This window comes from Carcharhinus amblyrhynchos, unplaced genomic scaffold (genome assembly GCF_965287045.1).
Source record: "Carcharhinus amblyrhynchos unplaced genomic scaffold, sCarAmb.v2.hapA scaffold_660, whole genome shotgun sequence".
In the NCBI taxonomy this organism is placed as follows: Eukaryota; Metazoa; Chordata; class Chondrichthyes; order Carcharhiniformes; family Carcharhinidae; genus Carcharhinus; species Carcharhinus amblyrhynchos.
Window position 1 is genome coordinate 49,930 of NW_027650400.1, and position 27,302 is coordinate 77,231.

The following is a 27,302-nucleotide window of genomic DNA, read 5'->3' on the forward strand; positions in this document are numbered from 1 at the left end:
CCTGAAGAAGGAATGGCCAGTTCCGAAAGCTAGTGGGCGTTTGCTACAAATAACCTGGTGTTGTGAGACTTCTTACTGTGTTCACCCCAGTCCAATGCCGGCATTTCCACATCTCGGTTATGTAGGACAGAGCAGGGCTAGGACGGCAGGGACCCTTTCTCTGATGCCAGCTTAGTCGAGATTTCTTAAATGACAATCCCACGGCTTCATGGTCACCTTATTAAAATACTGGGAAGAGTGAAAAAAGAACAGTAAAACTGTACACAGGGGACACTGAACTCTCCGCTAATGACCGTGGTTGGGATTTACTGTAGTATGTTTTCTTAGCCACGTGAAAATGACCGTAAGCTGCGAGTCCCGGGCAACTTCCCCTCACAGATCCACAAGGACCCAGTTGAAGTGTGAAATTTTCAAGTTGGGGTAGACCTCCAGACACTCACGAGGGTAACTGCACAAGAGAATCTCTGCCACCATGCTGCTGGAACCTTACTTCAATCCACAGAAGGACTAAATGGCTCAAAACTATTGGCTTAACTGACCTCTCAGTACGGGCAGGAGGCAGGGTACTCAAAGATCTCAAAAGTAAATCATTTTAGACATCAAACGAGACAGAGCCACAGCTAACAGAGACAGTCTTACCGTCCTTATGCACTCGCATTGCAGACGCAGTGATGTCGGTTGTCACGTTGAAATATGGGATCCACAGGTCCTGAGGGGTAAGGGAGAGTAAGGGAGGCGGCGGTGGCAGAGAGCGAGGGGTGGGGGTAGGGGAGAGACAGAAGTGTCATGACTCGTGAAAAGCTGTAGTTTCCACTTAGCCCAGTTAAAATTTTTTTTTAAGTTTAAAGTTTATTTCTGAGTGTCACAACTAAGGCTTACATTAACACCGCAATGAAGCTACTGTGAAAATCCCCTCGTCGCCACACTCTTGTTCAGCTACACTGAGGGAGAGTTTAGCACTGCCAATGTACTCTTTCAGAGTGTAGAAGGAAACCAGAGCACCCAGAGGAGACCCACAGGGAGAAGGTGCAAACTCCACACAGACAGTGACCCAAGCCGGGAATCGAACCCAAGTCCCTGGAGCTGTGAGGCAGCAGTGCTACCACTGTGCTACCGTGCTGAATGGCTGGCTAGAGAGAGAGAGATTCCAACAACACGGGTTCAATTCCCGCACTGGTTAAAGTTATTCATAAAGGCTCCACCTTCTCGACCTTGCCTGAGGTGTGCTGATCCTCAGCTCTCCCCCTCGGAGGGGAGGGCAGCCTCTGGCCACCTGGGACATTGCATCTAGCAGCAAAAGCAGCACATTGGAGATCTCGTGTAGCCAAGGGTTCAGCAACTATTTGTATTGGAGGGGAGCAGATGGTTAGTGTCTCCGTGCATTACACAATGAGACGACAGAATGCAGCTCAGCAAGGATACCCAGACGGGAGGCAAGGAGAATGCAGTGGGACAGGGTGATCTGGAGGGGGCAGATTTAATAGCAACAGACACCGGATAAACACCTGGGAGCAAAATGCAGAGCAAACTGCTGCAAAAAGAACCAACTGGATAGCTTGTTTAGTTAGCTAGCACAAACACTGGGCCAAAAGGCCTCCTGCGTGGGGTACTCTCCGGCTGATTCCAGCTCCCCCCGGCACACAGGGCAGCGCTCCCCAAATGCACAGGGCGACGGGGCAGCGCTCCCCCGGCGCACAGGGCGATGGGGCAGGTGTGATTAACTGGCTCCGGCTGGTGGGAATAACCGGCTTTAAAATGATCGGTTTGCCTCGTTCCAGCTCCTCTATTCTGCTTGAACGGTGAGTTTGGCAACTTTAAATTCTGAACTTTCTCCTCCTCCATCTTAACCCCCTTTGTTCTGACATATCCTGTGCACGCATTGCCTTTTTGCAAACCCATTCACACCTCTCCCTCTCACCCCCAGCCATTTGCTTTTTGTTCTTAAGGTTACTACTTGTTGCAGTTTCTACAACAGTAATACGTCCTCCCTCTTTTGAAGCATGGCTTCTGTTTCTCTCCTGGTAGTGACTGGCAGGCCTGCTGAGTTTCTCTGCGTTCCTCTGCTCCTGTTTCAGACTCCAGGGGCCAGAGCGTTTTTGCCTATTTCCATCGACTTTGCCCTGGCTCCCTGCCCTGTAACTGTGAGCAGGCCAAGTGAGCTGGGCTGCACTAGGTTTGTGTAGAAGTACAGCGCTCCCCTGCCGAACACACCGGCCAAAGGCTGTGTGCCTGTTTCCCTCCCCGCAGGGAGCCGGTTCGGGTTCAGAGCTTACCTCAATTTGTTTGTCCTCAAAGACATCTGCAATGCTGGTGTTGAAAGCGGAGCCAGACAGCATGGAGGTGATGGGGTAGGTCAGGTCTAACACGGTTTTGAAGACAGAGTTCATCGCCTGCGGAAAAGAGTGATCATTATTCTTTATTTGTTCCTGTGCAATGGGTGTCACTGGCTGCGCCAGCATTTATTGCCCATCCCTAGTTGCCCGAGGGTAATTGAGAGTCAAACACGTTGCTATGGCTCTGGAGTCCCATGTAGGCCAGACCGGGTAAGGACGGCAGATTTCCTTCCCTAAAGGACATTAGTCACCCAGATGGGTTTTTCCGTCAATGGACTACAGTTTCACGGTCATCAGTAGATTCTTAATTCCAGATTTAAAAAAAAACATCAATTCAAATTCCACCATCTTCCATGACAGGATTCGAACATTGATTCCCAGGAATAGAAAGCTGCAGCAGGGTTAGGCCATTTGGCCCATCAAGCCTGACTGTCAATCACTGTCTCTGACAGTATTTTAAAGAGACGATATTAACATTACAAGGTAGGTCGAAGAAATGGTTGGAGGAACACCGGGGTGAGACTGCCACCTGGGATAGGGATGGCTGCAACTCCTATGCAGCAACTTACTTCCCAAATCTTTCCCCACTGTGACCCCATTTTGAGGGTGAAAGTTCACAAGGTCGGCAGTGGCCAAAAGCATTTGGGGGGTATCCGGTGGGAAATGGGTTGGTTTTTTGGGGTCAGACAGAGAAGGGACATGTCCCCTTTGTGCCCTGCCTCTTTTCTTTAGTGGTTTGTATTTTTGTGACAAGTATGTAATGGGTTTGTGTTCTTAGGAGACACAAACTGATCACGTACTCCGTATATTTACATCAAATTCAAAAGGTTTTTCATTGGATTTGATTAATTTTGCATTAAATTTTCAGATCAGTAAGTTCAGTCCTGCCTGCTTTTACCACAATGAACATTTTTTCACCCACTGCCATGATCTGGAACGGTTTCAATTCAAAAGCATTATTTTGACCACCAGTATTACTTCATTCCAGTTTGACATACAGGCAGTTAAATCATCTAACATCACAAGTGTTTGTTCTCAATGAAGTCTCTCCGATGCTGCCGTATGAACAATGCGGAGGATAAATGGATGTAAATCTAGGAACACGGACTGAGACTCACATTTGCCCACTCTCTGGCTCTCTGCTTGGTCCTCACCGCACTCCGCTCCTCCGCGTACAGCGCCCCAATAAATGAACCAATGGAAGTTCCTCCAATAATATCGACTGGGATCCCAATCTCCTCCATGGCCTTCAACACACCCACATGTGAGCACCCCCTGGAGAAAGAGAGAGGGAGGGAGAGGGAAGCAGGGAGAGAGAGACATGGCGAGAGAGGGAGGGGCAGAGACAGAGAGAAGGAGACAGAGAGAGAGAGAGGGGCAGAGAGAAAGAGGGAGAGGGAAGGAGAGGGAGAGGGAGGAGACAGAGGGAGAGAGAGAGGGATGAGACACAGAGAGGAGGCGGCAGGAAGAGACAGGGAGAGGGAGGAAGAGAGAGGGAGAGGGAAGCACAGTGAGGGAGGGAAAGGGAGGCACGGAGAGAGAGGGAGGGGTAGCCAGGGAGAGAGAATGAGGTAGAAAGGCATCAAACTTAATTGAACACAAATATTTAACTTCATATTTACTTCATTAGGCACTAAGTTGGACTTGGGTTCGATTCTGGCTTGGGTAACTGTGCAGAGTCTGCATGTTCTCCCCATGTCTGCGCGGGTTTCCTCTAGGTGCTCCGGTTTCCTCCCAAATTCTGAAAGATGTGCTGGTTAGGGTGCATTGACCATGAGATATTCTCCCTCAGTGTACCCAAACAGGCGCTGGAACGTGGCGAATAGGGGATTTTCACAGTAACTTCATTGAAATGTTAATGGAAGCCTTTCTTGTGACACTAATAAATAAAAAAACTTAAATGTCAATCAAAGGTCACGGGACTGAAGACATTTGCCCAAAGCCGGGACGGATATGAACAGGCCAGGTGCCAGGGTGGGAGGTCTGTGCACAAGCGGAAAGTGGGAGAAGGAAGTGAGAACTCAGCCCCTACATGTAGGCCAACCACTGACAGACACATTCAGGGAATGGTGAAGGAAATTCAGTCAGGATTCTGAGCTAGATTTTGAGATACATGACAAATCTAAGATATTTTGGCACTGCTCTTAAGTACATGTTCCCAATTTCTCAGAAGACTAAGGAAATTTGGCATGTCAGCTACGACTCTCACCAACTTTTACAAATGCACCATAGAAAGCATTCTTTCTGGTTGTAACACAGCTTGGTATGGCTCCTGATCTGCCCAAAATCACAAAAAACTAAAAGGTCATGAATGTAGCCCAATCCATCACTCAAAGTAGCCTCCCATCCATTGACTCTGGCTACACTTCCCGCTGCCTTGGAAAATTAAGGACCCCACACACCCCGGACATTCTCTCTTCCACCTTCTTCCATCAGGAAAAAGATACAAAAGTCTGAGGTCACGCACCAACCGACTCAAGAACAGCTTCTTCCCTGCTGCCGTCAGACTTTTGAATGGACCTACCTCGCATTAAGTTGATCTTTCTCTACACCCTAGCTATGACTGTAACACTACATTCTGCACTCTCTCCTTTCCTTTACAACGAACGATATACTCTGTCTGTATAGCACGCAAGAAACAGTACTTTTCACTGTATACATGTGACAATAATAAATCAAATCAATTTCCCAAAGAATTGGTGCTGGAAAGTGTTCCATCGTTAAAACAGACAGGATGTGGCTGAGTGAGTCTGTGTGCTAACTCAACAGGAAAGCACTGAATAACCATGGGTGGTAAATGGGTATCGTGTCAAGGTGTTGTGTAGCCATCTCCAGTCACTGCCTCTCACTGTTATTGAAGTCTCCAGGTTAGCATTTTTCTCTGGTTACCTGGCTCCACCTCCTCCTAGCACCAACGCGATTGTATTCCCAGTGAGGATTCGAGCCAATCGGGAGAAGTCACTGTGTCGATCAGGCGTTTTGAGAAATAATTTTTCGTACATCTCCCCCTGAAACAGGAATGATCATTACTACCTTCCCCATTGAACCCCCAACTCCCCAAACTGACATTCTTGCATCTGTAACACCGCTAGCTCCAGTCCATCAGTTACCCAACCCCACTGCCAAATTCCTGAATCCATCTCCCCCCAGTCACTCACCTACAATAATTCAGTCATTCCCATTCCCCTGCCCTCGTCCAGCCTGCGCTCCCGCCGCCCACCCAACCCCAGTTCCGGGCTCCCGCCGCCCACCCAACCCCAGTTCCGGGCTCCCGCCGCCCACCCAACCCCAGTTCCGGGCTCCCGCCGCCCACCCAACCCCAGTTCCGGGCTCCCGCCGCCCACCCAACCCCAGTTCCGGGCTCCCGCCGCCCACCCAACCCCAGTTCCGGGCTCCCGCCGCCCACCCAACCCCAGTTCCGGGCTCCCGCCGCCCACCCAACCCCAGTTCCGGGCTCCCGTCGCCCACCCAACCCCAGTTCCGGGCTCCCGTCGCCCACCCAACCCCAGTCCTGGGCTCCCGTCGTCCACCCAACCCCAGTCCTGCGCTTCCAACGCCACTCAACTCCAGTCCTGCGCTCTTGCCCTCACACACCTACCAACTTCTGCAGGCTCCGACGTGAGAAGATCCTGCGAGGACACTTGATGTGGAAATGGCCAGAGCACCAGCTCCTCATGTTCAGCCATTCCACAGTCCGGGAAGGGCTGGGACCGTCTTCCTTGTGCAAAAGGATGAGCTGCTTCAGTGCTCGGACAGCTGTGTTCTCTAACATCTGCTCCAGCTGCATATGGGGAGAACAGAGGAAGATAAATTCTTGGTGCACCGACCAGTGGTGCAGAGCCACACTCAACGTTAGAGAGAAACAGAGAGAGAATAGCAAGAGTACATCAGAAGAAGGTGCATGTGTAAGACAGCACATTATTGGAAGAGTATACTATGTCTCAGTCCACAAGCCTCTGTTTGTTATGTAGCACAGCTGGCTCCAAGTACAAAATGGGATGTTCCAGATGCTCAAATCTACCTTGCTGACCAATCTGCTGGTCATTCTTCCCAAAAGCTTGAATTATGAGGAGCATTTGAGGATTCTGGATCTGTACTCGGAGTTTAGAAGGATGAGGGGGGGATCTAATTGAAACTTACAGGATACTGAGAGGCAATGGGGTCAAAGGTTACAAGAGAAAGGCCAGAGAATGGTGTTGGGAAACTTATCAGCCATAATTGAACGGCAGTGCAAATCGGTGGGCCGAATGGCCTAATTCTGTTCTTAGATCTTATGTTCTCTAATATCTTCTTTGGCATGTCAGAGCTTTATCTGATTACGCCTTTGTGAAGCCCCAAGGACAGTTTCTTGTGTTCAAGGTGCTACAGAAATGCAAGTTGCTGACTTTCCAAACTTGGTAAAAAGTCTGACAACACCAGGTTTTAGTCCAACCTATTTATTTGATAATATTCTCACTAGCTTTCGAGGGGACAGCCTCTTCGTCAGGTGAATGGAGAGTTCTGGCCTCAGACAGAGCATATAAAGCACAGACAGTTTAGAGATTACTGATTAAAATTTTTAATCAGTAATCTCTAAACTGTCTGTGCTTTATATGCTCTGTCTGAGGCCAGAACTCTCCATTCACCTGACGAAGAGGCTGTCCCCTCGAAAGCTAGTGAGAATATTATCAAATAAATAGGTTGGACTAAAACCTGGTGTTGTCAGACTTTTTACTGTGTTTACGCCAGTCCAACGCCAGCATACCCACATCATTTCCAAACTTGCCCATACATGATTTAAAAATGTTCACTGTTTGGCGTGTACACTCATACAGGTAACACAGTGCTTAGCACTGCTGCCTCACAGCACCAGGGACAAGGGTTCGATTCCTGGCTCGGGTCACTGTCCACTTGGAGTCTGCACGTTCTCCCTGTGTCTGCATGGGTTTCCTCTGGGTGCTCCCGTTTCATCCCACAGTCCAAAGACGTGTGGGTTAGGTGGATTGGCCATGCTAAATTGCCCCTTAGTGTCCCAAGATATGCAAGTTAGGGAGATAAGCTATTAAGGGAAAGGGCAGGGGAGAGTGCCTGGGTAAAACAGTCTGTCAGATAGAGTCAGCGTAGTCTTGCCGGGTGGAATGGTGTCATCCGAATTGTACGACCCTGTGGGGATTCCGCGACCCTGCGGGGAGCCTGTGGTTCTGTAGGGATTCTATGCTTACCTCTCCCAAGCTGGGCTCCTGGTCTCCTAGTCCGACGATAAGGATGCAGTCGGCTTGCCGAATGCAGCGTTGGGTCCAGGGTGTCATGCCGTAGTCAGTTTGGTACAGGACGATCCGATGGATGTCCTCTTGCTGGGCCAGCCAGCCCGAGAGACGGTATTCGTGGATGCTGCATAAAAGGAGACAGAAAGGCAACGGCCACAATGCAGTGTCGGTGATAGCACTCCTGTAGTTACGCAAAAAGGCTGTGGGAGATGGACTGGGTTCCGAGACTGGGTACTCAGGTTGGAATCACAAAGGGTACAAGCTCCCAGGACAGTGGACCTGATTGATGTCAATAAGCTCCTGAACCGTCTCGATAAGGTGGACGTGGGAAGTACGTTTCCTCTTGTAGGTGAGTCGGTGGTGGGGTGGGGGGGGGCACTGATTTAAAATTACGGGTCACGCTTACAGGATAGAGGAGAGGAGAATTTTTCTCAGAGTTTTGCCATTCTGGAATTCTGCCTCAGAAGGCAGTGGAGGCGGGGGTCACTGAATATTTTTTAAGGTGACGGCAGGTAGATTCTTGTCGGGAAGGGAATCAAAGGTCATCAGGGGTAAATGGGGAATGTGGAACTCAACACAAACAGATCAGCCATGAACTTACTGAATGGCAAAGCAGGCTCAAGGGGCCAAATGACATCATCATCATCAATTTATGTGACCTGCTCTTAAAGCAATCATGCAACCACTTAAATACATATCATCCCTCACCCTTTACTTCTGTGGTCATGATAATAAGTCACCATGATGTTACACATAGGATCATTAATACACTGGACAAGGACTCAGCGCTATTAATCATTACATGCAGTCAATAAGAAAGTCAATCAAAAGATATCTATTCCTCAGTGGCTATACTTGGCATTCTGGAATTCGGCTGTCTATGACCCTAGAAGTATGAATTAGAACTTTTTTTGGGACTAATTCTGCATCAGTTTTACACTCTGGTTTCCTCCCACACTATCAAAAGATGCGCCGGTTTGGTGGATTGGTCATGCTAAATTGTCCTTTGGTGTCCAAAGGTGTAGATTGTGGATTGGTCATGTTAAATGTGCGTCCTACGGGTGACCCTGGGTCTGGGTAAGGTGCTCGGTCAGAGAGTTGTGCACTGTAGGGATTCTGTGGTTCAATGGTTCTGCTCCCATTTATGAATAGATATACATGCTCAAAAAGACTAGACAGGCTGGGCAATGAAACTCTTGGACAAGGATGTTGAATAAATAAGAAACAAAAACAACAAATTCCAAAGGAAATTAAAAAATTCCTCCGAAGCACAGTGACACAGTGGTTAGCTCAGCTGCCTCACAGCGCCAGGGATCCAGGTTCGATTCCCGGCTTGGGGTCACTGTGTGTTTGCACATTCTCTGCATGGGTTTCCTCCGGGTGCTCCAGTTTCCTCCCACACTCAAACATGTGCAGGTTAAGTGGATTGGCCATGATAAAATTGCCCCTTAATGTTGTCAAGGGGACTAGCTAGGGTAAAAGCGTGGGGTTATGGGGATAAGGCCTGGATGGGATTGTGGTCGGCGCAGACTTGATGGGCCAAATGGCCTCCTTCTGCACTGTACATTCTATGAAGAAAACCATATGAGGAGGATGGTAGCTCATCCCACCTTCCCCGAGATGGGATACACACACTGATTGAAAATCCATCACTTGATAGATCTTGGAGAAAAAAGTTTGGATTCAACTGGCATTAGACTCCATTATGGATAAAGTTATAGCAAGAAACCACAACTGAATCTAATTAATCTCAAATCAGATCCTACTAGATACCAACTCAACCCAAAAACTAGCAATGCTTGTACAGAGTAAATGACATTATACGACAAATTCTTATGCAGCATTCTTACCTGTCCAGAGCTGATGCACCTAGGCGCTGCCTAATAATATCACTGGTCATCAGTAGTGTGGGACCTGTCAAGTTACACAGACAGCAGGTCAGAGTTATTGTGCACATTGGTTCTTTCAGGTAAACAGGGCAACATTAGAGCATCTTGAGGCAAGAAAACTGGATAGAACTCCACCCCCCCACCCCACACACCCCTCCCAACACTTCACCGCAGAGTTTTCTGCTAAAGGAAGTCATGTACAAGACACTGGGTGAACACAGAACAATACAACACAAGCCCAGTCCTCGATGTTGCGCCGACCTGTGAAACCAATCTGAAGCCTATCTAATCTACACTATTCCAATATCATCCAAATGTTTATCCAATGACCATTTAAATGCCCTTAAGGATAGATTGGACACAGCTGTGACGCCCCATGCAGTACAATAGCCCGCTGGCATACACGCACTAATCACTGCGCAACTGAAGCACTCCAGACCCAGGGTGATGTGGCTGACACTTAGCTGCCCTCTGAAATGGCCGAGTGATCCAAGGGCAATTAGGAATGGGGAACAAATACCGAGCCTGCCAGCTACTCCCGTGCACGGGTAATTTTTAAAAAGCATTCCATTTCACTGTTCTTGTGTCGACAGGAGTTTCGGAGAGCCACGCTCGGATTAAACCCGACGCCTTTAGCTGACAGAAGCCCGGGAACCTGCACTGGGTACTGGACTCCCACTGACCGATTGCATTGAGTGCATGCGTCAGCTCCATGGTGAAGGCTGCAATCGGCACCTCGTCACAGACGGGAAGCACAGCCACAGTGGAAAGGTTGCTGGTTGGATTCGTTACGTCTGCGCTGCTCGCTGTTGACAGTCCAATACCAGTGCCTGAAAAGGAGAATTGAGACACTCAAAAACAAGCTCATTATGGAATTTCACAGTAACCACATTGCAGTGTTAATGTAAGCCTCACTTGTGATTAATAAATAAACTTTACTTTTAAAGCCAATGCCTCTACTTTCTCAGAAGACTAAGGACATTCAGCATATCTGCTACGACTCTCAACTTCCATAGAAAGCATGTCTTCTGGTTGTATCACAGCTTGGTATGGCTCCTGCTCTGCCCAAGACCGCAAGAAACTACAGAAGGTCGTGAACATAGCCCAAACAAACAAGCCTCTTAACCATTAACTCTGTCTACACTTCCTGCTGCCTTGATAAGGCAGCCAGCATAATCAAGGACCTCCACGCATCCTGGATATTCTCTTTTCCACCTTCTTCCATTGGGAAAAAGATACAAAAGTCTGAGGTCACGTACCGACTGACTCAAGAACAGCTTCTTCCCTGCTGCTCAGACTTTTGAATGGATCTACCTTGCATTAAGTTGATCTTTCTCTACATCCTAGCTATGACCGTAACATTCTGCACTCTCTCCTTTCCTTCTCTACGAACGGTATGCTTTGCTGCACAGTGCACAAGAAACAATACTTTTCACTGTATACTAACACACGTGACAATAATAAATCAAATCAGATCAGTAGGGATGGAGATTTATTTACGGGATGTGGGTGCTGCTAACTAGACCTGCATTTACTGCCCATCCTTAATTATTCCTTGACAAGTTGTGGTGAGCTGCCTTCATGAACCTTTGATTAACTGTCCTGAAGTGCGGTGGATGCTGGGACAGTGAGTAAATTTAAGGAGGAGTGAGACTGATTTTTAATTGGTAATGGGTTGAAGGGTTATGGGGAGAAGGCGGGAATATGGGGATGAGGAGTATATCAGCCCTGATCAAATGGCAGAAAGGACTCGATGGGCCAAACGGCTTAATTCTGCTCCCATGTCTCATGAGCTTATTAACACTGGACACGCAGACACAGCTCTACCTTTACCGACACAGTGTATTTAAACACAAAACTATAAATACGTACATATATCATCACAGTGTTTCCTTGCACTTGCTGCCCTTCCAGGTGGCTGAGGTTGTGGAAGGATCTTACTACACCTACTACTGGGTTACTACAGTCCCTCGTAGCCCCCCCTCCCGCCACCCATCCGCTCCATGCAGATAACATTACTACTCCAAAAGCCCTGAGGCACAATTTCGTAAAAAAACTTCACAATTATTTGCTCTCAAGTAGCTTTTGTTTTCGGAAGGTGAATGTCGCTGATTCAAGAACAGTTGGGGTGGGCCGAGGGCATTGTGAGGTGGCAAAGTCTCGGCCAGCGAAACACCGCTCAGCTCTAACCTCACAGCGCTCTGGACAGTCACACATCAGTCGATTAAAGTTGCTGGCTCCTGGTAGGGCTCGGGCTGATGTACTACACAAATCCTTATGTTCTAAGGAGGTTGCCGAGGTGGGAAAGGAAGCAATTGGACACCAAGTATTTCAGGTTTGAAATGAATTCAGGGAGCCAGGGCCGAGGGGGGAGCCGGGGCTGAGGGGCGTACCTGGGAACGTCCCATGCACTTGCTGCAGGTTCCCCAGGATCTTCTGACCCAGCAGATGAATCAGCCGTGTCACCACCTGCAATCAGAAACAGTTTGGCAAAATAATTTAACATTAATCATGTAGAGGTCTTCACAACTCAGGAAAGCTGTGCTTCCTGAACTTGCTCTATGGGACAGTTTGTGCGCGAGCTGGCTACTCCCCATCACGTACATAGCAACAGCATCTTCAGTAAGGGCTACCAATCCCTGCTCCGAAGCTTCACCACCTCACCCCACCTCCCCCCCCCAACCCGTCACCACCTACTCCTCCCCCCAACCCCTCATCACCTACTCCTCCCCCTCCCAAGCCCCCAATCTCCCCAGTGTCACTCAAGGACTCAACTTTTGTAGTCTACTCTTTCTCATTTTCCTGCTATCCCTCAGTGACATCCCCCGAAGACACGGGGTTAAGATTCTGCCACTTCATCACCTCCGTTGACCACGATGGCACGGTGGTACAGCGGTTAGCACTGCTAAATCAAGTGCCAGGGACCCGGGTTCGATTCCTAGCTTGGGTCACTGTTTGTGTGGAGTCTGCACGTTCTCCCCGCGTCTGCATGGGTTTCCTCCGGATTCCTCCCACAGTCCAAAAGACGTGCTGGTTAGATGGACTGGCCGTGCTAAATTCTCCCTCAATGTGCCCGAACAGGCGCCTAGGGGATTTTCACAGTAACTTCATTGCTGTGTTAATGTAAGCCAACTTGAGACGAGAATAAATAAACTTTTTGCGGAAGTGAACTCCACAGCTCTAAGGGAAAAGAACATTCTCCTCATCTTGTCTTAAAAGGGAGACCATTTGTTTTTAAAACTATATCCCCAGTTCTAGTAACTCCCACCCATTTATCTAAAGTTAGCCAGCAGATCATAACAGGGGCTTGAGCAAGCTAGGCGAGTCCTCGAGCACAGTATCACCGAGAAAACTGTAGTGCCCTTTAGGAATGGAAGACATGATGAATGATGGCCCTTAATGAGGCCATCAACTTGCCAAAAACATCAGAATGGGATTCAGAGATAAATATCACTCCCGAGAATCAGAGAGTCATATAATTATAGAATCCCTATAACCCATATATTCCCATAACCCCACTAATCCCCCATCTCTAAGGGGCAGTTTAAAATGGCCAATTAACCTAACTTGCACATCTTTGTAATATGGGAGGAAATCAGGTGCCCCAGTTTCCTCTCACATGCGGAAAGACATGCGGGTTAGGTGGATTGGCCATGTTAAACTGCCCCTTCGTGCTAGGGGGATTAGCAGGGTAAATGCATGGGGTAATGGGGATAGGCCCTGGGTGGGATTGTGGTCAGTGCAGACTCGATGGGCCAAATGGCCTCCTTCTGCACTGTAGGGATTCTATGAATCTACAAAACTGTACATTTCAGAGAGCTACATACAAGACATGGGGAGAATGTGCAGACTCACAGACAGCGACTCAAACTGGGAATCGAACCTGGATCCCTGGCGCTGTGAAGCAGCAGTGCTAACCACTGCTGCCATCTTTGAAGGTCTCCCACTTACCCTTGTGACCTTAAGGCTAGAGATTTTTTGAAATTAATTTTTACAGAAGCTGGGCGTCACTGACTAGGCTGGCATTTATTGACTCCCTATTTCAGAGGGAATTTGAGAGTCATCACATCGCTGTAGGTCTGGAGTCACATGTAGGCCAGGCTGGGTAAGATTTCCTTCTCTAAAGGACATTAGTGAACCAAATGGGTTTTTAACGACAATCGACAATGGTTTCATGGTCATCAGTAGACTTCTAATTCCAAATTTTATTGAATTCAAATTTCACCATCTGCTGTGGTAGGATTGGAAATCAAGTTCTCAGAGCATCGCCTTGGATCTCTGGGTTATCAGTCCAGTGGTAATACCACTGCCTCCTTATAATGTGCCTCAGTAAAGTGCCTGGGCACTCCCACACATTAATATGTTTGTTAGGGCTGCAGGAGGAATGAGGTTACAACAGAATCTGATGAGAGCTATGGAAATGGGATTTTCACTGACTGTGTGTGATATTCTCTCCAGCAGAGTGAAACCCAGCCTGTTCCTTTCCAATTGCTTCACAGTTCTGCAAACTCCTGAGGGCCAGGACAATACAAAGAACGCGGATAGTCACTGCCATCAGTGAAATAACGCTGGGAGCTTCCATTCCCACTAGCATGGATACAAAACAGCAAACTGTGGAGCAGTTATGGGCATCCTCTCTGTGCCATTGTGTCACCTATCTCTAAATGGATGACACAATGACACAGACCACCGGAGGAAGATGCCTGGCACAGTGGTTAGCACTACTGCCTCTCAGTGCCAGGGACACAGATTTGATTCCTGGCTTGGCTTCATTGTCTGTATGGTGTCTGCACATTCTCCCCGTGTCTACGTGGGTTTCCTTCAGTTTTCTCCCACAGGAGGAAGACATCCAGGTTAGATAGATTGACCATGCTAAATTGCCCCTTAGCGTCAGGGGAACTAGCTCGCGGTAAATGCATGGGGTTGTGGGGATAGGGTGAGATTGTGGTCAGTGCAGACATGATGGGCCAAATGGCCTCCTCCTGCACGGTAGGATTCTATGAATGCGTGACACTGTACATTTTGGACACACAAGAGCTGAGACAAGAAGATATTTGGAACTCTGCCAGAGGGAGCTTGACATATTTTAAGGAAACCAGTGTGAATGTTGCCACCCACCTGAGGATACCTCCTCTTGATATTGTTCAGTGTTCCCTCTGGAAGCTTGGCTAGTTCAGAGTCACGAACAGCATGCATCGTGGTGGCTCGGGGCTGGTGCGTTAGAGCTTCAACCTGAGGAGGAAGTGAAGAAAGTTCAGCTCCAAAATGACCCTTAAATTACAAAGAGGTGACAGCGGACAGGCAGAGAGAGGAGCCTCGGGTCAGGCCAGCTCCTCCCAATACAAACACGATACCTTGGGCATCATAACAGATGCACCTCACATCCATCACCACAACTAGGCAATTTCACTGGGATTTATTCAGTCTGATGCGTGGTGTAAAACTGGATTGCCTAAAACAATCTCTTCCAAATGGTTTTGAGAATTAAGAAGTGGCCCAGCTGAAATGAAACCATTTATATTTCAGTCAGCCCATCAAAACTAAACGTCTGCTCTCAATAAAAGGCCATTCATGTTACTTCCCAAAGGATCGAGATTACACCACATCAAAACGCACACAAAGACAGAAAATGCCGGAAAAATCTCAGCAGGAGAGAGAGAGAGAGAGAATTGAGCCAACCATTCAAGTCTTGAACAAAGGGCCATCCAGACTCAATGTTGGCTCTATTCGAGGTTGTGGTCAGTGCAGACTCGATGGGCCAATGGCCTCTTTCTGCACTGTAGGGTTTCTATGAAGGGTCATCCAGACGCAAGACAAAGAACAAAGAAAATTACAGCACAGGAACAGGCCCTTCGACCCTCCAAGCCTGTACCGACCATGCTGCCCGATTGAACTAAAATCCCCTACCCTTCCAGGGACATATCCCTCTATTCCCAACCTATTCATGCATTTGTCAAGCCGTCCCTTAAAAGTCACTGTCGTATCTGCTTCCACCACCTCCCCCAGCAATGAGTTCCAGGCACCCACTACTCTGTGTAAAAAAATCAGCCTCATGCATCCCCTTTAACCCCTGCCCCTCGCACCTTAAACCTGTGCCCCCGAGTAATTGATTCTTCCACCCTGAGAAAAAGCTTCTCACTACCCACTCTGTCCACGCTTCTCATAATCTTGTGGAAACGCTGGCTCTATTCTCTCTCCAAAGATGCTGTCAGACCTGCTGAGATTTTCCAGACACTTTGTTTTTATTTCAGATTCCAGCATCCGCAGTATTGTGCTTGATTTCTCGCATCGATAGTGGACAGGGCTGCAAAACTTGTCGGGAAATTTACACCTGGGAAATAACTGGGCTTCCCTTCCTGTCCAGAATTAACGTGCAGGCAGGAAGCTGGAGCACAAACAATCCTTCAGTCACAGTTTGGACTGGGGGTATTTTCAGTATGTGCTGAGTGCTGCTCTGTGACGCCGCGGGGGGGGGGCATGATGTCAAATGTGGAGCCCAGGAAGGGAATGGATAAGGGGAGGAAGACAACAAGAGGGGACTTCCCATCAGCCACTGAGCACCGGCACAAACAGACACCTGCCCTTTGTTGCTAAGAGATAAATGGTAATTAAATATGAGTGTCAGGCTTAGAGAACCTTGATCCACGCAACCATTTCACCAGCAAGTGGTACGGCTGCCTCTCAGCACCAGGGACTCAAGTTCGATTCCTGTCTGTGTGGAGTTTGCACATTCTCCCCGTGTCTGCATGGGTTTCCTTCGTATTTTCTGCCACACTCCAAACATGTGAGGGTTAGGTGGATTGACCATAGTAAATACTTGTTTCTACAAATATATAAAACGAAAAAGAGTCGTGAAAGTAAACATTGGTCCTTTAGAGGATGAGAAGGGGGATGTAATAACTGGAAATAAGAAAATGGCTGAGGTATTTTGTGTCAGTCTTCACAGTGGAAGACACAAATAACACACGAAAAATTGATGACAGGAAGGCTATGGCAGGTGAGAACCTAGAAGCTATCACAAAACAGGTAGTGTTGAGCAAGTTAATGGGGCTAAAGGTAGACAATTCTCCTGGTCCTGATGGAATGCATCCTAGGGTACTAAAAGAGATGATGGGAAAAATAGCAAAAGTACCAGTGGTAATTTACCAAAATTCGCTGGACTCTAGGGTAGCTCCCGCAGATTGGAAAACAGCAAACGTGACGACAATTTCGAAAAAAAAGGAGCTAGGCTAAAGGCAGGTAACTATAGGCCGGTTAGCTTAACTTCTGTAGGAGGGAAAATGCTTGAATCTATCATCAAGGAAGAAATAGCGAGACACCTGGATATAAATTGTCTCATTGGTAAGACGCAGCATGGGTTCATGAAGGGCGAGTCATGTTTGACTAATTTGGTGGAATGCTTTGAGAACATTACATGTACAGTAGACAATGGGGAACCTGTGGATGTGGTGTATCTGGATTTCCAGAAGGCATTTGACAAGGTGCCGCACCAAAGACTGCTACATAAGATAAAGGTGCACAGTCTTAGGGGAATGTATTAGCATGTTTAAGGATTGGTTAACTAACAGAAAGCAAAGAGTGGGGGTAAATGGGTGTTTTTCTGTTGGTGATCAGTGACTAGTCGTGTGCCTTAGGGATCAGTGTCGGGACTGCAATTGTTTACAATTTACATAGATGATTTGGAGTTGGGGACCAAGTATCGTGTGTCAAAATTCACAGACGACACCAAGATGGGTGGAAGAGCAAAGTGTGCAGAGAATACTGAAAGTCTACAAAGGGATATAGATAATCTAAGTGAGTGGGCAAGTGTCTGGCAGATGGAGTACAATGTTGGTAAATGTGAGGTCATCCATTTTGGTAGGAATAATAGTAAAATGGATTTTATTTAAATGCAAAAAAATTGTAGCATGCTGCTGTGCAGAGGGACCTGGATGTCCTTGTGCAGGAATCTCAAGGAGTTGGTTTGCAGGTGATGCAGGTAATTAAGGAGGCAAATGGAACTTTGTCCTTCATTGCTAGAGGGATGGAGTTTAAAACCAGCGAGATTATGTTGCAGCTGTATAAGGTGCTGGTGAGGCCACACCTGCAGTACTGTGTACAGTTTTGGTCTCCTTACTTGAGAAAAGATATACTGGCACTGGAGGGGGTGCAGAGGAGATTCACTAGTTTGATTCCGGAGTTGAGAGGGTTGACTCATGAGGAGAGACTGAGTAGACTGGGGCTATACTCATTGGGATTTAGAAGAATGAGGGGAGATCTTATAGAAACATGCAAGATTATGAAGGGAATAGATAAGATAGAAGCAGGGAAGTTGTTTCCACTGGTGAGTGAAACTAGAACTAGGGGGGGGGGCATTGCCTCAAAATAAGGGGAAGCAGATTTAGGACTGAGTTGAGGAGGAACTTCTTCACACAAAGGGTTGTGTATCTGTGGAATTCCCTGCCCAGTGAAGCAGTTGAAGCTACCTCATTGAATGTTTTTTAGGCAGGGATAGATCAATTTTTGAACAGTAAAGGAATTAAGGGTTGTGGTGAGTGGACGGGTAAGCGGAGCTGAGTCCACGAAAAGATCAACCATGATCTTATTGAATAGCGGAGCAGGCTCGAGGGGCCAGAAAGATTACTCCTGCTGCTAGTTCTTAAATTGCCCATTAGTGTCAGGGGATTAGCAGGGTAAATACATGGGTTAAAAGGGCCTGAGTGGGATTGTTGGGTTTGATGGCCTCATTCTGCACTGTAGGGATGCTAGAATCCTAGGTCACCTGACTGTTAACTGATACATTAGTTTAATCCCACTCCCCTGTCCCCCAACCCAAATACAGACACTCCTGTGAAAGCCAGGGAGCGAACCAATTACCACTCCAATCAGATCTCCACGCCCGTATTCTCCTACGAGTTCTTTCTTGCCGTTGGCCTTTCGGATGACAGATCGCAGGCGCCCGTTTAGGACGATATAGGTGCAGTCTGATCGGTCAGCCTGCCTGCAAATTAAAAAGGAAGATATTACAGAGAACCAGCCTGCCAGGAGGAAGTGAAGAACAGCGGTGGCTGTTGCGGTGGAATAACTTCCTGGAAGAGACAGTTACAACACATCTGGAGAAGTTAACACACTACAATCCCTTCAAACAACACAAGGGTACTTCGTACCAATAACCTTCTGCTTTTCACACACAAACATGTCAAGTAGGAGGTGGCCACTCGGCCCCTCCAGACTGCTCTCCCATTCAATAGGATCATGGCTGATCCGATTGGAATCTCACCCACATTCGGTTATCGGCTGACCACCCCCCGACCCCCCCCCCCCCCCCCAATAACCTTTCACCTCCTCGTTCATTAAGAACTCTCTGCCTTAAAATAAGAACTCTCGGCCTTAAAAATATTCAGTCTCTGCTCCCACTGCCTTCTGAGGGAGGGAGTTCCAGACACTCTCCACCCTCTGAGTGAAAAGAATTCTCCTCATCTCCGTCTTAAAACCACCCCCTTATTTTTAAACAATGACCCCAGATCTAGACTCTCCCACAGGAGGAAACATCCTCTCCACACCCACTCTGTCAACACCCCTCAGCATCTTAAAGGCTTTGATCAAATCGCCTCTTACTCTTCTAAACTCCAGTGGATCCAAACCTAACCTCTCCGACCTTTCCTCATAAGACAACCCGCCTATTCCTGGTGTTGGTCGAGTAAACCTTCTCTGAACTGCTTCTAACGCACTTACATCTTTCCGTAAATAAGGAGACTAACTCTGTACACGGTACTCCAGATGTGGTCTTACCCATGCCCTATACAACTGAAGCATAACCTCCCTGCATTTGTGATCATAGTATCCCTATGGTGCAGGAGAAGGCCATTCAGCCCATTGGATTTGCACTAACTCTCCAATGTAGCATCTCATCCAGACCTGAATATGTAATCCCATAGTTAGCCCACTAACACCGTTCACCTACTCAACCTCGGACATTAATTGAGCAAACCTCCTCCAAACTGCTTTTAACTCATTTAAAACTTTCCTTAAGCAAGGAGACCAATCCTGTACACAACATTCCAGATGTGGTCTCACCAATACCCTGTACAACTGAAGCATAACCTTCCTGCATTTGTAATCAGTTCCCCTCACAATAAATTATAACACTTTAATGATAACCTTTTTTTGCAAATGAAGAGGCCTTTTCTTTTACATCAGTGGTTCTCAAATTAAGGTCCACAGGGCTAAAGGGGTCCGTTGAGACGTTGAAGCCCATCCAGAACGTGCTGTTGGAAATCAGGGGAGGCGATGGCCTGGTGGTATTATAGCTAGACTATTAATCCAGAAACTCAGTTAATGTGCTGGGGACCCAGGTTCGAATCCCGCCACGGCAGATAGTAGAATTTGAATTCAATTAAAAAAACATCTGGAATTAAGAATCTACTGATGACCTACTGTCGATGGTCAGAAAAATCCATCTGGTTCATTAAGTTAGGAAAGGAAATCTGCCTTCCTTATCTGGTCTGGCCTACATGTGACTCTACAGCCATAGCAATGTGGTTGACTCTCAACTGCCCTCTGAACAAGGACAACTAGGGATGGGCAATAAATGCTGGCCAGCCAGCGACACCCACGTCCCACGAATGAATGAAACAAAAATTGATTTGCTGGATCCGGAACTATAATTGTGATGCCACATGCAGTTGGTATGCCAACCGCTAGAAATGCCACATACTGGGCAGCATGTCAGCAATACCCCAGCACAGGTAGGCTGGTAAACAGCCCAAGAGTAGGTTGAAACATGTGGGGGCCTGTGCAGTGCGCAAGCAGGGCAGTGAAACTTTACAAAGAGGACCAGTGCCAGCATTCCCAGCTGGTCTCGCCAAGCCTAATAGTATTCCGTAGGCTGACACTATGGATTACATTTACATTCACATTCACGAATATAAACAGGCAGAGCTTAGATGTGGTGGAGAGTAGGTGGGGAGAATCCGTGATTGCCAATCAATTTGGAAAGGAGTCCGCAGGCAAAAATGTTTCAGAACCAGTTGCGGATCACTAACTGGGCCCATAATGATGGGTGAATGCGGTGGGGAACTGTTGGCAAGTTGTGCAAGACAGGAAACTTGGGTGGCACAGTGGTTAGCAGAAGTTAATACCTGAACAATTTCTATGTTAGTTCATTGCCAGACTAGTAGTAATTAACAGTTGTGTTATGGTGAGTTCCATTCCTTTTTTTTAATATTCATTCATGGGATGTGGACATCGCTGGCTAGGCCAGGCAAACCATTCAGTTGAAGGGAAATTTAGGATGGGCAATAAATGTTGTCCCAGACTACAACAAATCCCACCAACTAACTAAAAATCAAATTTTCAGAGGGGCATTTAAGAGTCAACCACATTCTGTGGGTCTGGCATCACATGTAGGCCAGACCAGGTAAGGACGGCAGATTTCCTTCCTTGGAGGACATTAGTGACCCAGATGGGTTTTTCTGACAATTGATAAGTTATCTTTTAATTCCAGATTTCAACTGAATTCAAATTTCACCATCTACCGTGGTGGGATTTGAACCTGGCTCCCCAGAACATCACCCTGTGTCTCTGGATTATTAGTCCAGTTACAATAGCACTCAGCCATTGCCTTCCTAATTTATCACTCAAAATCAGCAACTTCTTCCAATTAAAATGCGAGTGCGATAGATCACACTTTCATAAAGATAATGGTACAACCTGGATGGCAAAGTACAGATTTTTAACTTTAATCCTAATTTTCCCACCACTCAAAGATGGTGAAGTGTCCAAAGAGGGAGTGCTACCCGGACAGAAAAATCTAGCTCCCGGAATTCTGAAGATGTGCACGAAAGCACGGCACAGACACTGCGTCTAAAACACTGGGTGCTGCCTTACCTATACAGGGCACGGCCTGCTTCTACAGCCATCCAGTCAATCGCAAAATCCATTTGCCGCACAAATGGGGACATTCTAACAGCCACAGTATGTGCTGCACTCAGCACCACGTTGGGTTGTTCTCTCATTATTCTGAAAAACCAACACAAAGTAAAAAAATCAGACACTGCCAGAACTAGCGTCTCTACCCAGTGCTCAGTTACTCCCCCCACCCGCTTGCTGGATTAACAGAATCCATAAAGTACAAAAGGTGGGCATTTGGTCTATCAAGCGTGACGGAGTATCTCACCCAGGCACTCCCCAAGCCTATCCCTGCAACCAGAGCTAATCTCCCTAACCTGCATATCTTTGGACACTAAAAGACAATTAAACATTGCCAATCAATCTAACCCACACATCTTTGGGCACTAAGGGACAATTTTGCATGGTCAATCCACCTAATCTTTGGACTGTGGGAGGAAACCGGAGCACTTGGGGAAACCCACTGCAGAAGTGGGGAGAACGTGCAAACTCCACACAGGCAGTCACCCAGGACTGGAATTGAACCTGGCTCCCTGCATTGTGAGGCAGCAGTGCTAATCACTGTGCCACCGTAATGCCCAATGGCAACACTGACCAGAATGCACTGTAGGTGAGGATGTCTCATCTCTGGACAGTCGTCATACTGAAATAATGTGGTTTTTCTAAATTGGCCCCGGAATCACAGGCAGGCGTGCACACAGTACATTTCAACAAGCTGAAGATCACTAAACTGACAAATCTGCCCAATAAATGATGCATGGCTGACAATGCCCAGGTGATGGGCAACAACACCTTGCACTTGGTGGCAAACTGGAGAAATGCCCCAAAATGCTTTGGTCAAAAAAGAGAATGGGGCCCTCAGCCCAAGGCTCAGTCAGAAGGTGGGTTTCAGGGGCAGGGAAGAGGCAGGTGGTAGTGGAAGAACAGTGGGCTTAAACAAAGTGTGAAAGGACATTTAACCAGGTGGTGAAAGGCAGGGCTGCTAATGATGAGGGGGGCAGGAAGGGACGTTGAGATGGAAACCAGAGTCAGGTGAATGGGGACGTCGGACAGGGAGGGAGAATTGTTTGGGCTGGAGGGGAACAGGAATGGGGGAGAGAGACTGCACAAAGATGGAAGAATTCAACACTGGAGGCCCTTTGGGAGAAGTCAATGTGGAAAGGGTGATGGAGAATCAGGAAGCACTCAGGAGGCCCCGCTTCCCCAGCCTCAATGCAGCGTATGTTCTGGAATCAATACAGCAACAACATTACCCTCAGTGACAAACCCAAACCGCTCCCCGGTGTGACCCCATTTCCCCCAGTGAAAATGTTGGCAATGAGAAGCTTTAGTGATTGAGTGAGGAGGGGAGCAAGAGGTTTATGCTGTAGGGTGGGGAGGGGGTGCTTTAATCTTTGACAGGTATGAGGCTGGGGTGGGGGGGGGGTGGAGGAGAGGAGATTGGGAACAGTGTTAAGGGGGTGATTGATGCAGTTGGAGAATAGGCGGCATTTTCCCCAAGAGCAACCAAATACTGAGCAATTCATAGCCTTTATCAGCTGCATCAATGGGGCCTGAGAGAGCAGCCCACTCACAGCAGTTAGCACTGCTGCCTCACAGCGCCAGGAACCTGGGTTCGATTCCCGGCTTGGGTCACTGTCTGTGTAGAGTTTGCACATTTCCTCATGGTGCTCCAGTTTCCTCCCATAGTTCAAAGATGTGCGGGTTAGGTGTAATGGCCATGCTAAATTGCCCCTTAGTGTCCCAGAATGCGTAGGTTAGAAGAATTAGTGGGGTAAATACGTGGGATTACAGGGATAGGGCCTGGGTGGGACTGTTGTTGGTACAAACTCGATGGGCCGAAAGTCCTCCTTCTGCACTGTAGGGATTCTATGATTTTATGAAATTGCCACACTATTGAAGAGAGTTGCTTTAACAAGAAAGCTTGTGCCTACTGAAGGGGCTGCAGAAATACTGGCAGCTGATTTACCGGGACTGTTTTTCCAACCAGCTATGGATTCTAAGATTCCCTCTAAATCATAAAATCCCTATAATGCAGAAGAGGCCATTTGGTCTATCGCGTTTACACCGTCTCCCTGATAGAGTAACTAACCCAGGCCCTCTTCCCTGCTCTATCCCCATGACCCCGCACATTTCACATGGCCGATCCACCTAACCAGCTCGTCTTTCGGACTGTGGGAGGAAACTGGTGCACCTGGAGAAAACCCACGCAGACACGGGGAGAAGGTGCAAACTCTCACACATTGGCCAGTACTGAACCCGGGTCCCAGGCGCTGGGAAGCAGCCGTGCTAACCACTGTGCCACTCCTGATCTGCTCAAAATTTCCTACCTAGCGACAATGTGTGAGCTGGGGACACACGTGCTTCCTGTTTTACCCCCCTCCCCATCACCATGGTCTCAGTACAAGATGGGACTCTCGTAGGAAGCTTTACTCATCAGAGGATGAACCTACGTGATTCTCTACCACAGGAGGCTGTGGAGGGCACATCAACAAATATATTTAAGAAGAAATTGGATAAATTTTTAGAGTCTAAGGGTGTCAAAAGGATATGAGGAGAGGGAGTGTAGCACTGAGATAGAGGGTCAGCCCTGATCATGATGAATGACAGTCTCGAAGGGCTGAATGGCCTGCCACTATTTTCTATAGTTCTGTGAAAATGGCAACTCAAAGTAGTCAAGAAGGTGTATGACATGCACAGAGTATAAAAAATTGGCAAGTCATGCTGCAGGTGTAAAGAACTTCAGTTAGGCACATTTGGAATATTGTTTACAGTTCTGGTTGCCACACCACCAGAAAGATGTGGAGACTTTGGACAAGGTATAGAAAAGGTTTACCAAGATTTTGCCTGGTATGGAGGATGCTGGCTATAGAATCATGGAATCCCTACAGTGCAGAAGGCAGCCATTCAGCCCTTCGAGTCTGTACCAACCACAATCCCACCCAGGCCCTATTCTCGTAACCCCACGTACTTACCCTGCCAGTCCCCCTGGCACTAGGGTCAAGTTAAGCATGGCCAATCCACCTAAGCTTCATACCTCTGGGCTGTGGGAGGAAACCGAGCACCTGGGGGAAACCCACGCAGGCATGGGGAGAACATGCAGACTCTGCACATCTCTCTATGAGGGGTGATTGGACAAACGTGATTTGTTTTCACCTGAACATTGGAGGCTGGGGGGGGTGGGGGGCGAGACCTGGTAGCGGTTTACAAAATGATGAGAAGCATGAATAGACAGAGTCTCTCTCCCCAGGGGATGAGGTTTGAGACAGAAAGTTTAAGGTTTAAGGCGGAAAGTTTAAAGGAGATGTGTGAGGCAAGTGTTTTTACACAGAGGGGGAAGGGTAAGTGCCTGGAATGAGGGGCCAGAGGAGGTATTAGAAGCAGATACAATACCAACATTTAAGAGGCATCTAGATGGGTACATGAATAGGGAGGGGATAGAATGATACGGACTGCACAGAGGAAGAAGGTCTTTAGTTTAGAAAGGTGTCATGTTCATCACACAGGTTTGGTGGGTCAAAGGGTCTGTTCCTGTGCTGTATTGGTCTGTGTTCTATATTGCTAAGCCCATCCCAGCCAGGCACCAGACAAGCCAGTACAGCCAGGGGCAGCGCAAGCGGGCGGCTAACTGGAGGCCAGTGGGCCCAGGGCAATACTGACTCGTAGAAGTCGGACTTGGAGATCTTGAGAAAGATGCAGTCGCGGTTGGCCTTGATGGTGAAGATCAGCGGCTCCCCGGTCAGGACGGCGAGCTGACCCACCATCTCCCCGGGGTGAGTGACGAACAGGCACACGTCATCCTCCTTGTCAATCATTCGCTGGTAAACGTGCAGGCAGCCCGACAACACAAAGTGCAAGCTGACGTCCTGTATCGGGGAGAGATTACAACACACACACACACACGTCACCATGCTGCACAGAGGGGCATCACACAACACGGCTGGCTATTAAACAGCATGCGCTTTGCAATCACTACTTAGAGATGCCGGAGTTGGACTGGGGTGGGCACAGTAAGCAGTTTCACAACGCCAGGTTAAAGTCCAACAGGTTTATTTGGTAGCACGAGCTTTCAGAGTGCTGCTCCTTCATCAAGAAGGAACAGCGCTCCAAAAGCTCGTGCTACCAAATAAACCTGTTGGACTTTAACCTCGTGTTGTGAGAATTCTTACTGTGTCATTTTGCAACCGGCAGGAGAACACCTCTCTGAAAACCCCAATCTCTCACAGCATGTTGAAGACAGCATCACAACCTGCGCAGCTCCGTGGGTGGTGGTGAAAACGAGTTATGACTGTCACACACACTCGTTCTGCACTCTCTCGTTTCCTTCTCTATGAACGGTATGCTTTGTCTGTAGAGCACATAAGAGACAATACTTTTCACTGCATGCTAATACATGTGGCAACAATAAATCAAATCAAATCAAATCCAAGGACCAAACGGCCTATTCCTGCTTCTAGTTTCTATCAGACTGAGAGACGTTCCAATTGTGGCTTGGCCAATAGCACTCTCACCTCAGAAACAGAGGCCATGGGTTCAAACACCACTCCAGCTAATCAACTCTCCTGTAACTGCCGACATACTGCCAGTCTTTTCATACAATGTTCAGTCCAGGGACCCATCTGCCCTCTCTGTAAAAGGTCCCAGCACACTATATAAAGAACTGCAGGAGAGTTCTCCTCAATGACATTCAACCCACACGTAAATGTGGCTTCATGGGCTCATTTGTCTGACTACTGCTCATGGGATCTTGCTGTACACAAACTGGCAGGCAACAGAGACTAAACTATAGGCTTATTTCACTGGCTGCAAAGCATTTCTGGCAGTGTCTCACGGTTGCAAAAGGCGCTACGTAAATGCAAGTCTTCTTATCTTTCTAACAACGCTTCGACACCTGGCACCGCCGATCCTCGGGGATGTGTCACTGTACCCACCTGGTCTCCCTGACGGGCTAGTATGTTCCCAGGCTTGGCATAGTGCAAGGTCACGCGGTTGTTCAGAAGAGATGGATCCTAGGGCAGAAAGGGGAAGACAATCATTAAATATAGATGCTTAGATCAGGTAAAAGTTGGAGAAGGTCCAACAACATAGGAGCGGAAGCGGACCCCCCGGGCGGGAGCGGGCAATTTGATCAGATCGTGGCTAATCATCTGTCACAACACCACTTCCCCGCACTCTCCCCTGATGTCATTAGTCTCCAGAAACCTGTCTTTAACACACTCAATAACTGAGTTTCCCCAGCTCGCTGGGACAGGAAATTCTAATGGTTCAGCACCCTCTGAGTGAAGAAATCCCTCCTCGTCTCAGTGCTAAATGGTCTGCCCCTTATTCCGAGCCCGTGTCCCCTGGTTTGAGACTCACTAGCCAGGGGGGACATCCTATCTACACCCACCCTGTCAGGTCCTGGAAGAATTGTGCAACTTTCAAAGAGGTCACCTCTTATTGTCCAAAACTCTAGTGAACAGAGGCCCGGTCTCCTCACGTGACACAGAAACACGGAAAGTAGGAGCAGGAGGAGGCCATTTGGCCCTTCGTGTTCTGACCTGCTCAAGTCATGGCTGACTATCCAAGCCTGATTCCATCTTCCCCCACCCCCCCCATCCGCCCACATCCTTTGATCCCCTTCATCCCAAACATATCATATCTAAAACATAAAATGTTCTGGCCTCAACTACTTTGTGAATTCCAAACGCTCTCTGGTTGAAGAAATTTCTCCTCACCTCTGTCCTAAATGATCTAACCTGAATCCTCAGACCCCTGGTTCTGGACTCCCTCCCCTCCATCGGAAACATCCTCCCTGCATCTACCCTGTCTAGTCCTGTTAGAATTTTATTGATTTCAAGGAGAACTCCTCCACCCCTCTTTCTTCTGAACTCAACCCCAAAAACGAGTCTGGTTGAACGTCTATCAATGGAAAGTATATCCTTCTTTACGCAAGGTGACCAAAA

At 47.9% G+C, this 27,302-nt stretch overlaps 1 protein-coding gene across 2 annotated transcripts in view; it reads right to left on the reverse strand.

The window, feature by feature from the left end:
- LOC145339760 (patatin-like phospholipase domain-containing protein 6) overlaps positions 1-27,302 on the reverse strand; it is a 77,942-nt gene that overhangs the window by 42,114 nt on the left and 8,526 nt on the right. For both annotated transcript variants that reach the window (XM_080184288.1, XM_080184287.1), the window contains exons 4-17: positions 26,289-26,366; positions 25,018-25,223; positions 21,337-21,468; positions 18,325-18,448; positions 14,587-14,700; positions 11,862-11,937; positions 10,152-10,298; positions 9,430-9,493; positions 7,535-7,703; positions 5,932-6,114; positions 5,223-5,341; positions 3,452-3,608; positions 2,274-2,390; positions 640-709 (exon numbers count right to left, since the gene is read on the reverse strand). In XM_080184288.1, coding sequence (XP_080040414.1) covers positions 640-709; positions 2,274-2,390; positions 3,452-3,608; positions 5,223-5,341; positions 5,932-6,114; positions 7,535-7,703; positions 9,430-9,493; positions 10,152-10,298; positions 11,862-11,937; positions 14,587-14,700; positions 18,325-18,448; positions 21,337-21,468; positions 25,018-25,223; positions 26,289-26,366 — 1,756 coding nt within the window. The remainder of the gene's footprint in view (positions 1-639; positions 710-2,273; positions 2,391-3,451; positions 3,609-5,222; positions 5,342-5,931; positions 6,115-7,534; positions 7,704-9,429; positions 9,494-10,151; positions 10,299-11,861; positions 11,938-14,586; positions 14,701-18,324; positions 18,449-21,336; positions 21,469-25,017; positions 25,224-26,288; positions 26,367-27,302) is intronic.